The sequence below is a fragment of the Cardiocondyla obscurior genome, linkage group LG01 (assembly GCF_019399895.1).
Source record: "Cardiocondyla obscurior isolate alpha-2009 linkage group LG01, Cobs3.1, whole genome shotgun sequence".
Classification (NCBI taxonomy): Eukaryota; Metazoa; Arthropoda; class Insecta; order Hymenoptera; family Formicidae; genus Cardiocondyla; species Cardiocondyla obscurior.
The window spans coordinates 12,374,757-12,390,147 of NC_091864.1; the positions used below are offsets into that span (position 1 = coordinate 12,374,757).

The window sequence follows — 15,391 nt, forward strand, 5'->3', positions numbered from 1 at the left end:
GATACACAAGGTACAACGCTCGCGTGGTATATTTGTATCTATAAACCACCGACGCTGACCGCCATCGCTCGCCTAACTGCACGTTATACGTACCTTTGGCGTCAGCCTTCACAGTACGTTTCGAAGCTAGCCGCAAACAGAAGCTCCGTAATCCTCCTGGTCGGATTATGTCTGATACTCGGCTACGATACGCCGATCGTTATCGCAGACGTTCTTTGTATTTTCTTTCCACTATCGGGAACTAAAAAAAAAAAAAGTATAGAATTACAAAATATACTTATATGCGACGAGATTCAGAAATATAACATATCCTTTTTTTGTCTCGCAAACGATCGGCAAAAAATAAGTACTATCGTTATATCAAACTTAACGTTCTTTCTCGCAGAAAATCATCAATCTCCTCTGATAAAAATCATGCTTAATCTCGAGATGGTACTAAACGTGTCGCTTAAAGGGACGCTGCTTTTCAAGCGGGTGTTGTTGCCAATCGGTCGAGTTTCGCGATCGATCGGCGACAGAAGAACGCATCCGAATATCCGCGTTCGGGGACTCGAACGCGGCCGAAAACGAATTGAATTTGCGCGCGACCACAAAAGAGAAATTTTCTCTCCTTTTTTTTCTCTCTCTTTTTGTTCCGATCTTTTCAAGAATGCGAGGATGACCGCGCGATAGGTGTGTCAATGGGTTAAGTTATTTATTGATTGACGCGCATCGCCCGCCCCCGAGATTATCCGAGGACGCCCATGGGCGCGTCGATTCGATCGATCGCGAAAGTCTAACATCTGCGAAAGAGAACGGTCGCTGGAAACGCGTCTACCCTGCAGTTAACCTCGCGAGCGTCGCGGCGAATCGAATCCACCTTGAGGAATGCGTTCTCGCCCCGACCGTCGTCAACTTCGCGCCGTAGACACAACGAGAGATCATTTTCGCGTGGCCCGCAGCGTTCGGGCTCGGCGAAATGTCGCCTCGTACGTGTATACTTGTCTTTTACACCGTCTGCACTCGAGACTAATGTAGGCTCTCGTCTCGCCTTTCGAAACGTTGGCATGAGCGTGCAGGGGCCAGGAGAGGCAGGAGGATAACCGGACGAGTGTAGGTAAGTGCAGAAGGTGCGCGGAGGCGACGCGACGAATCTTCCGCCGCGATCGATCGCGCCGGGGCTACAAAAATGCTATGTATATCTACGCGGATGCTGGCAACAATAGGCAATTCTCCGTCGGCTTGTCAATGCGCCGCGGGATGAAACTTTTGATCTACGAGCCGACGGACAAAGGGAAAAAAAAAAAAAAATGCGCGAACAAGGGCAAGTCGTTAATCGCGCGAATCAAGGCTTTCGAGATGCTCATTCGGGATGTTGCGCTGCTAGAAATCGTTCGAATCGACCGCGGGGAAGCATTCCCGCGATGGGCAATGTTCCCCGTAGAAAAAATAAAAATAAAAAAATTGTACAAACGTCCGAGACAAAAGAATCCTCGTAACTCATGAATATATTTTTATTGACTATGTATAAATTTATGAGCACATACGTAGCTCCGTGAAAGCAGCAGTCGATAGGTCCCAGATAGCGTTTCAACTTCCGCGAGGCTGATTGAAGTAAAAATCAAATAGAGGATGAGGTAAATGGTAACCCACTCTGGGAAACCGATATTGCAACTATGTTTAAATTTATATTTACAATATACATCACTAGAAAAATCTTACTCTAAAAAAATTATATTTTGGATATAAACCGTTGCATTCCACAACTTTACCGGTTTATACAATACATACTTTTTTTTTTTTTTATCTTTTGTACCTGAGGTCAACCACTTTCCGCGCGTCTTTTTGTTATACATATACTGTCTCGTTCGTTAACACCTTTAGATTAAATTGGTCAGATATTCTAACGTCGACTAAATACAGTGGACACGTAGCACTTTTACTTTGCATATCTTTGTCAAAAAATCGTATCCACTTGCATAGAAAAAAAAAAAAAATCAAAATATTTGGAATGCAGACGCTTCGTATTAAAAAACTAAAGTATGCGAAGCGACACCGTGTACATTTGAGTAGACTATGTGAAATCAAGTTAAGCTTATTTTATATTACACATCGTTAGGAGCAGTTCGTAGAATTGATTTGCTTTCCACATCATGAGTCCTATTTACAGGAGGAAGCAGATTCTTATTTGTCTGGTATATCGACAATATACAATTTTATTTCGCCGTTAATTATTATGCTTAAACTTCGTATTTGAATCAACAACTTCAAGAACATTTTATATTTTATATCTCGATGTCTGACAATCTATAACAACTCATAAATTATGTGGGAACATAACTTATGGTAAAGATATGAAAATATAATATGTATAAAATTCTAAATGGCCTATAAACTCCAACGAGAGTATATTTTTTGTGCTACACTCAGCGAACCTACTTCATCGCTACTTAATGACCGATACTGCATGAAAGAAATGATTAACATGTTGAACAAAGATTGTCAAATGTTAGTAAATGCTGAACAATTAATACTCCTCTTTAAATAATATAAATAATCAAAGAAAACTTACAATTGTCTATAATTATTTTTATGCAAAAATTAATTTATATGTACACCTATTACAATGAAAAATCAAAATTATGCAAAGTAGAATTCAAAGTACAATAATAATTTATATATATATATATATATATATATAAATTATTATGGATATAATTATGATTATCACTATACATTATTTAAAAACATTAAAATTTTATACATTATGTGAAAAGCAAAATGACTTATGCATATGTAAATTTCCCGTGTCTGGTTTGTTCTCGATGTTATTCAAATAATTGATTTGTATATTTTCTTCTTATAATATTTGTACGTGGTACAAATAATTAGTTCCTATTAAAATAGGAAATAAATTACTGACAAATATTTTGTGAATATGTAGGAGACCTTCAATTTCTTAAAAATATTCATTACAAAATTGTATTAATAATGAAAATAGTTATCTCGTGGAAGCAAAATTCAGATACAAAAAGATGCTCAAGGGGATTGCAATATACGTGATTAAAAAAAATATAGTCTTGACATTAAAAAAAAAATCTAATTTGCAAATTCTAAAACCGAATATGAAATTTATACCTGTACAAAATTACTTAGAGGCTATTTGCGCTGTGATGTTCTTGAGTTGTTGTTTATATATTTCTGCTTCCTTCTCTTTTTCTTGCAATTGCTTACGATACTCTGCAGCTTGTCTTCGCGCTTCTGCTAATTGTCTATTTAGTACCACTATATCCGTTACTGGTTCGCTGCTTTCCGTATTTTCTTCTGTAATTTCTTCTATATCGTCATCGAATTGTAAAATTGTTGATTCCACAATTTTTGCTGGAGAACTCGCAACTTTCTGAAATATCAAAATCGTATATTTATTTATATTTTTTTTGTCTGCTGTTAATTTATATTTTTTATCTAAAATAAAGGTAATTTTACTTCTCTTATCGAAACGGAATTCTTGATTTCTGCAACGGTAGATATTGTTGAAGTGTTAGACACCAATAATTTTGCTGCTTTATCTACGGCAGATTTTTTCAAAATATTTGGACTCCGTGATGTGATGTTGTTTAAATTTGGATTCGATAGTTTTGATTGAAGTTGATCTGTTCTAATTGTTATAACTTTTCTCGAAGCTCCTTTCCGCGAAGCAACTTGAAGACGTTTAATTGATGAACCACCTTTTGTCAAATTCAAAGCAATTTTTCCAGCTTCTGTAAATAAAATAAATTATTTTATAATAATGTGTAAATTTTGATATTAATAATTTTTTAATTATTTTGAATATATGTACGAAAGCGAACCTGTTAGAACTACTGTCCTTCCACTTTCCATTGCCTTTTCTACAATAGACGATTCCTCGTCCACAGGTATCATTCTGATTCCATGTGCTTCTAATAACCTAAACTGTTTGCCTATAGACATAATGTCTTTATGTTTTTTACTATTCATGATGTTATTTGCATTAATCATCTCAACATCTTCCATGTCTTTATCCTGTTCACCATCTGTGTTGTTTGGTGATACAGAAATTTGTTGAAAGATTAATTTTTGTTTTTTCTCCAATTGCGCTAAAAATTATAATTGAATACTCAAAATGCAGTTTAAAGTACAAGAATAAAATATTAATTATAAGGAAAAATATGTTGTAACATTTACCTTGAGAAAATTTACGTTTACGTGGAGACTGTTGCTGTATTATTTCAAACTTCTGTTCTTCTTCGTGTAGTATTGAACTTTTGCTATTATTCTCTGCCTCTAATTGTACTAAATTATTTGTAGCTACTTCTAATTCTGCAGAGTTAGCTTGACTCTGTTGATGAGGTGAAATTAACACTCTCTCCTGTTGCAATATGTTCACTAGATCTAACCTATCATGTTCTACTGCAAGACTGATTGGTGTTTTTTCAAATTTACTAGTTACAGTTATGTCAGCTCCGTGATCTAATAAAATGTGCATTACGTCAACATGTTCACGTTCCACTGCCCAATGCAGTGGAGTCATCTTTAACTGAAAAAAATTTCCTTACATTAGTCATCTTGTACAAGAACCCAATAAATCTGTTTGATAGCTCACCATGTCTCTGCTATTGACGTCTGCCCCATAATTAAGCAGTAATTGTACCATGTGATGATGGCCCTCATATGCTGCCATGTGCAGCGGCGTTCTATCCACTTTTGTTCGAGCGTCTCTCGATATTCCTGCCCGAAGCAAAACTTCGGCAGTTTCCATGTGATTATTTTGTGCAGCAAGGTGAAGCGCACTTGTCCCAAGCTAAACGATAATATATGTTTATTTTCGACAAATGGACAAAACTTACAAAAGATTTAAATCTTTCAGACAGTAAAATCCATACCCAGTCTGTGGTAAATGGTGCACCCCTGCACATGAGCTCGCGAACAGCCTCAGTATCACCATTTTTTGCATTCTGTAAAAGCTGCTTGCCCAACTCCACCATAGTCGAAGCATCTTGTGGTCTTGAGTGAGAAGGGACATCGCAAGCCAAAAGACCCACCTAGTGCCAATCACACGCCATTAGACATTAACCACAGCTTCTTGTGAGATCAGAAAATATTCCTTACACAGCTCTGCATATTGAGTACTTACTGGAATGAGAGTCTCAGCATCCAAACCCTCAATATCATTGGCACATATGCCTTCCTGGACCGATTGCATTCTTGAGTATCCAGCTCAATCCCCTTCATGCAGACAAGTTCTAAAATCACACAATTCATAATCGTAACGAACCGCCGTTGATCTCACCGAGATCAAGTGGGGAATCCGGGTACGAGCGACTAGTTTTCTATGATTTATCGCTGCCGTTCGACCTTGGGCAAACGAAAGTCGGAAAGTGGGCCGTAAAAATAACCACCTCGCCGACAATAAAACACATCAGCGCGGTCGGTTCGCGCGTCGCGTGCACGTTTCGCGTCTCTCACGCGGAACCTCTTCATCGCGACAGGATGTTTTTATCTCGCCGTCTCGGGGTCGCGAGGAACTTCCTGTTCCTGTTTCGTCGAACGGAAGTCCCATGCCATAGGCCCTGTGCGTCGAGTGTCCCGAAAAAAAAAACTAGCCGACCGTAGGAAGGCGTGATACTTACGATCAGCGCATTATTCTCGCCGTGCTCGCGACATTCCGTACGACCCGTCGACGGCCGCGCGCGTCCACTGGAATTCTTCCTGTCGCAGTCTTCGCGATTTACGGTCACGGTAAAGTTTCGTGAAAATGGCGGCGCATTGGCGCCATTCTTGGCCCCGTCCGGCTCGGGCGGTAATAGCGTTTCCCAAGTATGCGACCAGTCGCAAAGATCGCCCGCATGAAGCGTTCTCTACTCCTCTCCCTCTCCGACTCCTCTCTTCTACGGCCCACGTGTTTACGGCTTGGTATCATCAGGTATCGTGGAGATTGGGATTGCTCGTTGTCGTACTAAATGTAGAGGTTATCTTCCGATTTATGTATTGGAGAAAGAAAAAGGGATGAAATTTTCTATCTGCTAGAGTAACTGCGGGAATTGCCGTACGAACGAACGCGTTCGGCGCGGCTGCCGTCTAAAGTACGTACGCGACACTTGGCGTTCAATAAAATAATTAATTTTTACTTAATTGGACATTGCAAATTAGCTCCGAAGTAAAAAAACAAACTTGAGGACTTCAACTTTATCGTCACTCTAATCGCCGCTTGTTAATTTTTGTCTTTTTACTTTTATTATTTCTTTAGAAAAATTACTTTTCTAAGTGATTACACATAATTCTACTGATTATGAAAATGATGATAAAAACAATTTTTTTTTTTTCAGTTTGAAAAGCATCGTAATTCGTGACAGTTCCGAGAGAGGTCGATCTCTGCCGTCTCTCTCGTCGGTCATTTGAACGGCGTCAGTTTTTACGTTGCGTTGCGTTTCGACATTGGTACGTGCCGTCCTCGAATCCTTTATCCGCAGGAAGTATTCTATCAGATGCCGAAATCAAGTTTCCAATCAACTTCCCAAGTGACAAGAGGTATTATTAGTTGTAAGAAATCAAAGCGTTTCTGATTGCATGGAAATAAAAGTATTTGCGATTTCTAACACATTTAACCGATAGATCGACAAAAGTTCCATTAGTTCGGCACTGTATACCGCGTTTTAATGCCTCGTCGGTGCTGTACAGTCTACTTGCTCGATGCAGGGCGTCGATATGCTTTAATCAAGCGAATACATCCAGAGTTCGGTATTTCCATCCGATTATTGAAGCTTGGCTCGCTCAGCGCGTTCTGCCAATCATTGGTAAACGGGGAGTCTCGCACACAGATTCGAGAGGATTGTCTGAATACCTGACCAGTATCTCTAATCCACTGGGCCGCGAAAATGTCGAAAATAATACAGCAATAAGAATTATATCGAATTATTCACCGGGGTCGAAATAAAATTGCGGTTCGGTTACGATTCTTTTATTTTTCGTGGTGTTGAATATGCACTTTCAGCCCGTAACCTCGAAATGAACCTGTAAACCGTACGATTTATGATCTATTTAATTACAGGATAAATCTGTTACGGTAATGAGATGACGTTATACGCAACATACATTGCTATTATATGTATGATATAATACATTTGACACGTTCCGATAAAAGCTAAAACAAAAATAGTTTTTAATTCAACTATTTTAATTCACTCGGGAAACAGTCTCGATTCAAAATTGAAACGTGATATTATCATTAAAACCGTTCGGTCGTCGGATAGATTGATTAACAATTGAATAAACTGATCGTTCTATCAATCAAATGGGTAGGGCTTGTTTTTTTTTTTTTCTAATTTTTTATTTACAATTACAAATACACAGCTTTATTGAAACGACAAAAATACGTCGCGCCGCGTGTCACAGAATTCTCACCCGGGCAATGTTTCTCGGGGCAGCCTCATTTTAAGCGCATCTTATCGATGTACGCGAAAGCTGGGTCAGCGAGGCAATTGCATATACAGCGCCGGGGCGCGCTATCACGTGCGTGCACCGCCACATCGCGTTACCCATTCCTTATATCGTAATCTAAGGAGGTGGCCGGCCGCACGATCACGTCGGGCGTGAGCTTGCATGCCTTCGTTTCGCGGCGTGCAGGTAAAACCTCGTGAATATCTCACGAGAGAAAATGCACAGCCGCGGCTTTTCTCGCGACAATGAGAAGCAAGCGGGAGATTGCTCTCCAGTTCGTACACTCCTGTCGTCCTTAAATTTTCCAACTTCCCCGGATTAAAACTTCCTCTCCCCTCTCCCCCGCCTCCCCATCTACTCGTCCCCCGCGAGGGATTTCTCAGCGAATTATCCCCGCGAAAATAAAATCGGAAGTGCGCGTATGGCGCGTCACGGCAGCGGCGAAGATCGATCGATTTCCGTATTGTTTTATTTAAGACGCGCGCATGCCGAAAAACTGCCTGAAAATAAACCGATTTTTCATTCCCTTTCGCTAATAGATTGCCTCGCGATTGCGAGAACGTAGTGCGAATAGACTCGGGAATGATAATTGCTGTCGTGATGAAAGTACATTTTTCTATCGACACGTTTTTCGTTAATTTCCTAGAAAACTTTTTAATAGTAAAAAATAGTAATGAATTGATCTGTTTTTTGACACCTTCGGCACTGAGAATAAGTGATTAATATTTATTTGGTAGTGTCAAATTAAGAACTTCTAAAATAAACACGTTGCGTAAAATAAAATAATTAATTGATTTGAAATATTGATTTTTTCTCAACTTTTGACCCTTTATAACTCGAAAACTGGCCAATTTCAGCCTGTGAGAACTTTTGATCAAAATATAATGAACTACAACATACATAAGTTTCAACCAATTTAGCTGTACTCCCATTTCCATATGTTTTGTACGAGGTTTTTTATTTTAAATAAATTTTGTATGAATTTTTTATATTGAAATTAACCAATAACGTTATTTTTTTTTTTTTTTTTTTTTAAAGTAACTCGCGATGCTTTATTGACGACTGATAGAGACACTAGCACGATACACAGTAAAAATGCATGGGGTACTTTAAAATGTTTCTAAACTAGTTTGCTTTTCTCGTCGGCTAAGCAGTCAAGGTAAAATATTCAAAGTTTATTAACTGCTAGTACTGTGTGTTTCCTAATACTTTTGCAAAAGCTTCTTTCAACCTGACATTTTCAGCAGTCAGTAGAGAAGATAAATTTAAAAATTTATACAGAAATGTATGAATACATTCTTAGAGATATTTATTTTTTTTCCCCTAAGAAACACATATTAAATGTTACAAATTATTTAAATTATTTCATAAAGATTGTCAAATTAATTGTTTCTCTAATTGTAATAAATTTTGCAACTTATTTGCAATCGGAATAATAAAATATAAATACTTTGTAAACGCACATATAATAATGATTTGTGCTTTGTTCTAGAATATTTTTATATTAGCAGTGCATACAAAGTCCTCGTACTTGACGCGTTATTCTTTTAACGATAGATTCTTCGGCGGCGATTTTGCTCCGCCGTTGAAGCACCCAAAAAAGCGAGCAAAGGAAAAAAAAAAATTCTCTTCGCATACTAAATCGCACGAAAGTCACGGGATTGCAAAGTTACATCCGGTTAACTTTAGCAGAAAATTTATTTTAATAAAATTCCGAGTCGAAGTTTACTCGAGAAAGACGTGGAGGGATACGAGTATAAATATTGAAAAGTTGCCGAGCGGATAATTTTTCTCGATGAGATCCGCGGCGCATTAAAAATACAAACACGGGGGAAGTGGGGCGCGAAATGTTCCGCGCAAAAATGCTAGAACGAAAAGTGCGAGGGCGGACGCTCTGTATGAAATACATTGATTTAATACAGCCTGGGGAATTGTTGTTTGAAGAAACACTCCGTGGAAATTACACGTGTGCGTAGACGCGTTCGTGCCGCACACGGGCGGCCGATCGTATACGCCCGCGGGTTTCATGCGGCGTTTCAGAAACCCGTCGCAGGATCCAGGAAGTGCCTACACAGGAAATGAGATTCTTGCGTGAACAATACTCAACCCCGCGGTACATTCACGCGTGCGTGTGTTTTATATCACGAAGGGGGTACGAAAATTGGTATTTGGCGATTCGCGGGATCCACAACACGGCACCCTTCCCCACGTTCTCGCCATTTCCGGATCTTTCGTAGGACCCGGTGGGTCTGTCCATCAAGAATTACTTCAAATTACTCCAAAACAAACAGTGGGAGTGAAGGAAAAATAAAGATAAAAATGTGTTGCCGTTTTCCTAGTCTGCTAATTTAATTCTGATAAATAAAAATCAATATTTTCTCTATAGAGGTAATCAATAAATCTATACGAAATTGCCAACCCTGTTTCCCCCTGACTTCTTTCGAATTTAAACTGGGCGAGCGAATAAAAGTAATTTTGACGCGCAGTTTCTATCAAATGCTCGCACGTTTCTTTAATTGATTAAAATTGTCGGGACAGAGTAAATTAATTGGGCGGTCTCGGCTTCGGTTAATAGTCGTCCGGTCAATCAGATCGAGCGAATCAGATATCGACGCGGCACGTTTAGAAGCGCCGGGCGTAAAGGGCGAGAGTTATTTCTTCGTCTTAACGGGCTTCTTCTTTTTTTTCTCCTCAGATCGATACGGCCCCAGCTTCCGGCGCACCATGACACCCCGCCACCAGGCTTGCATCTTGATTGCGCTGCGCCGCACGTGATCCTCGTGCTCCTTTTGTCTTCGTAGCGCCTCCTGCTCGGTGAGGTACGTGTCGATGAATTCCTGGTTATTGCGATACTGCAAGAGACACGGGTTCAGGCTTCAACGTGAGTTTGCCCGACATATTTTACCGGATCTCGATGTCTCTCGCGAAAATAAGTGCGTCTTATACGAGATTCATGGGGCACCGCGCGATTGTGTATCTTTGTAAACAATAAGGGAGGGCTCAATCTTGTCCTCGTTATACGTATACGAAAGCTTGATTAAAAAGTGGAAGCCCAACATCTCGCGCAATTTATCGTAAAACATTTATAGATAAATAGATTTTAAAGTGAGACGTACTTAATGCCATTGAAATTAATATAATTATTTAAGCAAAAACATTTTTGTCGAAGATTAAAGTTTAAAATTTTATAAAAAGTTTGCAGTACGAAAAAGAAAAAGAAACCAATGCATTATTAATTTGATTTAACAGAATCAATCCGATCGGTATATCGATATAAAATCGGTATAAAAAATAATATATATTAATGCTAGAATTTGTGACGTAAAAAAAGTTTTCCTCGTTTCAAAGACAATTTGAGAACGTAGGAAATAATTTCCGAGTGTTTGGACGGGACGTTATGAATTCACCCGCTATGGCTATGTATAGAAAGCCTAGGCTAAGGGAAATTAATCCGCAAACTTCCGGTCAATGGTTTAGTTCTCGCTTAAACGTAAACCGGCTCGGAGCATGTGGAAGGTTCTCAAGAGCCCCGAATTTGAAGAGATCCTGGCTATTAATAACAATCATCGGGACATTTTGGAGTCTCTCGGTGGGCGCGTTCTTAACGCGGAGTTATCGATTGCACCCTGAAACTTCGGCGCGGCCCTTTAAACCTAGCCGGGGCCGCCCCCAAGTTATCCGTTGCTTGATTGCCAAACGGCGAAACGTGACGCGACGAATCAAACAGCCGCACAGAGAATACGGAATGAGGTGTGCTTCGCGCTTGTTGCGTCACTCTGCGTATTCCCTTTATCCGACAATTAACATTCGCGACGGCTGAAATAATGAGAGTCGGTACGCGAATCGAATTACCATTGCACGCCGCGCCGCCGGTCCAGAGATGAAATGAAAATATTTCCCGCGGTTTTCAAATCATTTACCTCGGCCGTAAGTCTCCCAAAGTATTCCCGAGCGTCTTCGATCTCATTTTGCACTCTGCGAATCTCCTCCTCGTACCCCTGCCTCTCGCGATCGTACCTTCGCCGCCAGTGCCCGATCCGGCTCTCGACGAGCTGTAAAATTCAAAGTAAACATCCTCGTTACCCTCCCCCTCCCTCCTTACGGCTCGTCTTAAATTCGACGGAATTTATTTTGCGCAAATTACTCGGGCAAAAACGTCGAATTTGCTTTACATGCGCGATGAAAAAGGGTCGTAAAAGGCTCAAAGTATATTTTTCAACAACCTTTTAAGCTTTTTTTTTTTTTTTTTCCCCCTCCCCGCCGGAGTACTTGCGGGATCGCTTAAGCGTCTGTCTTCATTTTAATGATGGACCCTTTTAAGTCTTTACTATTTATAGAGCTCGGGCTGTCTGTGGGACACTTTCTCGCTCGGGCTTTAAACGAGAAAAGTTAGCGGGAGGCGCTCACCGCTATACGTCGCGTTAGATAACGCGTCAATACATCATTCACGTGATTTTCGCTTCTCTCGCGTACGCAATGGCTGCTCAGAGTCTTTTTCAATTCGTTTATATCCTGCTCGTGGCGCAGAACGTGCTGCTCCCGACGTGCCGCTTCCCACACTCGGACGTATTTCATCTCCGCGTCCTTAATTAGTTTTAGCCTCTCCTTCTCGTTCTAAACATTTCACCAACAAGTAACGGTTAAAGGCTAAAATTGCGATGATTTATCACCCCGCGTGAATTCCACGCCGCATCCCCCGCGTAATATTTACCCGCGTTAAAGTGAGCCTCTTCGTTAAACGCTCTTTTTCTATCTCGTTCGCCACTTTCCCATCGGCGATCGCTTTCCGCAACTCCGCCACGATCGTCCGCATCCTTTCGTTTTCCTCGATCAAAAGGTGCTCCTGCTCCTCGCGCGACGTGATCCTCCCGATTTCTTTGCTCAATACCTCGATGGTGCCGCGTTCGTTAATTTCACGCTTTAAGTCTTGCATTATACCGCACACGTATAAACTGTACCATGAACAATATTTTTTCGAGAATATTAGTGTATTTTTAATACGTTGCAAATATTTTTAACGAATTTTGTGCAATTAAAATTGTAGAAACCGGTTCAAAATAAATAGCTTAAATTTTCGTAAAAAAAAAGAAAGAAAGAAAAAACAATATTATTTTTTTCAATTTTATCATATTAAAATATAAAAAAAATTTAATAATACGAATAATTTTCTAAGCACTTTAATAATATAATACGTATCATGCAAGTGTTATTCTCTATTTTAGTATTGAAAAATATTTAGTAAAATAATTGTTAGTGTTTCGAGGGTCTAATGAATATTCTATCGGCCGGAACTAACATTGGAAACGCGTCGGGCTTTCCGACGGGCTCATGGACAACCTAAATACATTCCGACCTGTCTTGCCGGAGCTTTTCACGCGCAGCTTCCCTCTGCGAATCCGTCATCTCCGCGGCGCCTCCGGTGAGCATTCGCAAAATGGACGTATCCGAAATCCTGCGGATAGATACTCACATAAGCGCGTCATCGCAACATAGTCGCATTTTATCGCGCTATATTTTATTCAAACATACTCGACATCGGCGAAAATATTGGAAGCGTCGTCCCTCGTCGCCGATTGTTGTCGTAAAATATTTTGGTAAACGGCCAATGAGTCCACGCACTCTTCCAGGACCTCCGAAATAGCCTCGCGCAACATCGGCGAAAATTCTGCAGGCGCTTCCATCTTTGTGTCTTTTTCCTTTTTTTTTTTTTTCTTTTTCCAGCAAGATTTAAATCGGTCTTCTTTTTAAATATTATTATATACGTATATAACTTACTTAATAATTATATAAAAAAATTTATATAATTAATCAATTATATATAAAAGTTAAATAAATAAATTTAGTTTTCGTTGACAATTAAATTTATGCGCATAATTTCAAATTAAACCATAAAAGAACTTGAGAATTATTTCGTCAGAACTGCGCGTGAATAACAAGATCACGGGATGTCTCGCGATGTAAGAAGACGTTTCACATCGGAGTGAAGTTCATGCATTTCTATGCATGCGCTTGTACGTACGTTTTATGCTCAACGTCGACAAATTTAATGTTAAATGTGCTCGCTTGATAGATACGCCGTGCCGGTCCACGTCTGTCTGATAAGCCAATTTATCACGCGTAGATTTAGCCCGACTTCAAGTCGGTTCTCCGTTACTTTTTTTTAAATTTTGAGCAACGTTAACAGCGCCGACGGAATACCAAATACCTTCTCAGAAAAACAAGCCCGAGATTTCGATTAACAAGAAACGATTTCCATCTTTTACTACACTCCAAATTCTCCAAATTAACCTTTTTGCGAAAAGTATATTATCGAAAAGCAATAACGGCGAAGTAAAAGATAATAAATCAAACTCGCGAATAATTATTAACCTCAATAAATAGCTCTTTAACGCAACTTATGTGTTGGTTTTTTTTTTCATTTTTATTTTCTTTTTTATTAATTATAAAAGCGAATCGCGCGCGTAATTTATTATAAATTAATATTTTATTAATTGCGTCGATCAGGATTAGATAAATGGCGATTTAATGGCCGGAAAAAGGTGCACATGATCTTCGAATAAAATTTTTGTAAAAATTATTTTTTTCTTTTATGTACGTTGGATATAGATTTTTGCAAATAAATCCGATTTTTTAGTAAGTTATTTAACACGTCGTCGAACACGTGGATAATCACATCGATCCCGACACACTGCGAACAAAAAGAAAGAAAGAAAGAAGGAAACCGTCCAAACTCCGTAGCTTCGCAAACCTTTCGAGCGAGTTAAACAGTTTGATCCATCGCCGCGGGCTGCCGTGGAAACGAACTCAGGGACCACGGACATTAAAGCGGCAGTAGGCGTGAAAAGGAAGAAAAAAAAAAAATAAAAAACCAGAGTAGAGTTTCGTGCAAAAAAATAGCAAATGAGAAGGAAACGTTTGCCGAGAGGAATGTTCGTCTCATAATGACGTAGAGTGTGCCAGAGTATAACTTCCGGCTACCGCGTTTCGAAATTAAATTCGTTCGAACTTGCAGGAAAACGTCGCGCGCGATTTCGTTAACATTCCGGAAACGGAAATCGCGAGAAATCCGCGACTTAATGGACGTGGTGGACGTCTAGCGAGCACATTTGCCGAAACGCGATTTCCGCGCACACTTCCGCGAAGGTTCTCGCGCGGGAGGAAACTTTTTCGCGGAGAAGTTGCAGGCTTCAAAGACGCGGGTCGCGTATTTAAACCCAGACGCAATCGTGTACATCTTGGCGTACACGTGGAAGTGCATCGCGCAGTTTTGCCGCAACGCTATGAAACGCTGGGAATTATCGATTTTGGGTATCGCAAAATCTCCTGCTCGTCTTTTATCCTTTGGCACGGCGAAGGAAACTTTTATCTTCCTTCAAATAATCGCGTTTTTAATAGCGTTATAATTAAAGAAAAAAATGAAAAAATAAATAATCGTAATATGACAAATAAGTGTGCGTTTGTTAAATAACTTGTACCATACGAAACAGTGCATACATTACAATTAAATATCGTAATATGTTTCGCGGAAAATGATTCGATAGATAAGCACCGTTAAATGCGGCACGTACGCAGGTTAGAATTGGCTAATTTTTACGACATAATTCACAACGGAAGAAGGGAAGTAAATTCGATAAACATCGTTTTATCTGATCTACTTTGGGCGAACGAACCCCGCCTGACTCTTTATCAATTATTCCGCGAAGCGAGGCGAGGGAAAATCGAAGACTGTTAAATTGATACCGACATAATTACTACCCGATCGTACTACGGTCTCGACCCTTCCTCCCCCCGGAGAAAAAATCTTGCGGGCGAAAAAGGGCGCGCCAGCACGTATCAGTTTGATTGGAAAAGTTTTCGCGTCGAGAGGGGACTTTTAATTGAATCTGCATTGTCTGGCAAGAGTGAGTTCTTTGCGTGGCTCCTGGAACCTCGTGCCCTCGTTTAAACATGAAGG

The 15,391-nt window shown here is 39.9% G+C and overlaps 2 protein-coding genes across 2 annotated transcripts; both read right to left on the minus strand.

Moving 5' to 3' along the window:
• Nucleotides 1-1,654: 1,654 nt before the first annotated feature.
• Atac3 (Ada2a-containing complex component 3) lies at nucleotides 1,655-5,772 on the minus strand. The gene is made up of 8 exons (XM_070657013.1): nucleotides 5,631-5,772; nucleotides 5,135-5,243; nucleotides 4,884-5,042; nucleotides 4,604-4,801; nucleotides 4,186-4,537; nucleotides 3,831-4,097; nucleotides 3,466-3,740; nucleotides 1,655-3,379 (listed from the first exon to the last, which is right to left on the minus strand). The coding sequence occupies exons 2-8, from the start codon at nucleotides 5,201-5,203 to the stop codon at nucleotides 3,128-3,130; spliced, it is 1,572 nt and encodes a 523-aa protein (XP_070513114.1). The 5' UTR covers nucleotides 5,204-5,243; nucleotides 5,631-5,772; the 3' UTR covers nucleotides 1,655-3,127.
• Nucleotides 5,773-8,460: 2,688 nt separating this feature from the next.
• Nucleotides 8,461-14,288, minus strand: LOC139102930 (dynein regulatory complex protein 9). The gene is made up of 6 exons (XM_070657142.1): nucleotides 12,967-14,288; nucleotides 12,791-12,889; nucleotides 12,149-12,389; nucleotides 11,845-12,051; nucleotides 11,358-11,489; nucleotides 8,461-10,289 (listed from the first exon to the last, which is right to left on the minus strand). Exons 1-6 carry the CDS (start codon nucleotides 13,116-13,118, stop codon nucleotides 10,089-10,091), a joined length of 1,032 nt encoding a protein of 343 aa, XP_070513243.1. The 5' UTR covers nucleotides 13,119-14,288; the 3' UTR covers nucleotides 8,461-10,088.
• Nucleotides 14,289-15,391: the final 1,103 nt, after the last annotated feature.

What these genes read in the sequence shown, in the direction of transcription:
- Atac3 (XM_070657013.1), bottom strand. Translation starts at nt 5,203, where the DNA reads ATGCAATCGGTCCAGGAAGGCATATGTGCCAATGATATTGAGGGTTTG. An exon ending in CACCATTTACCACAGACTGG is followed by an intron (nt 4,802 to 4,883) that starts GTATGGATTTTA and finishes ATTATCGTTTAG; the next exon opens with CTTGGGACAAGTGCGCTTCA. An exon ending in TAAACGTAAATTTTCTCAAG is followed by an intron (nt 4,098 to 4,185) that starts GTAAATGTTACA and finishes TATAATTTTTAG; the next exon opens with CGCAATTGGAGAAAAAACAA.
- LOC139102930 (XM_070657142.1), bottom strand. Translation starts at nt 13,118, where the DNA reads ATGGAAGCGCCTGCAGAATTTTCGCCGATGTTGCGCGAGGCTATTTCG. An exon ending in AGAGGCTCACTTTAACGCGG is followed by an intron (nt 12,052 to 12,148) that starts GTAAATATTACG and finishes TGAAATGTTTAG; the next exon opens with AACGAGAAGGAGAGGCTAAA. An exon ending in TTGGGAGACTTACGGCCGAG is followed by an intron (nt 10,290 to 11,357) that starts GTAAATGATTTG and finishes TGTCTCTTGCAG; the next exon opens with TATCGCAATAACCAGGAATT.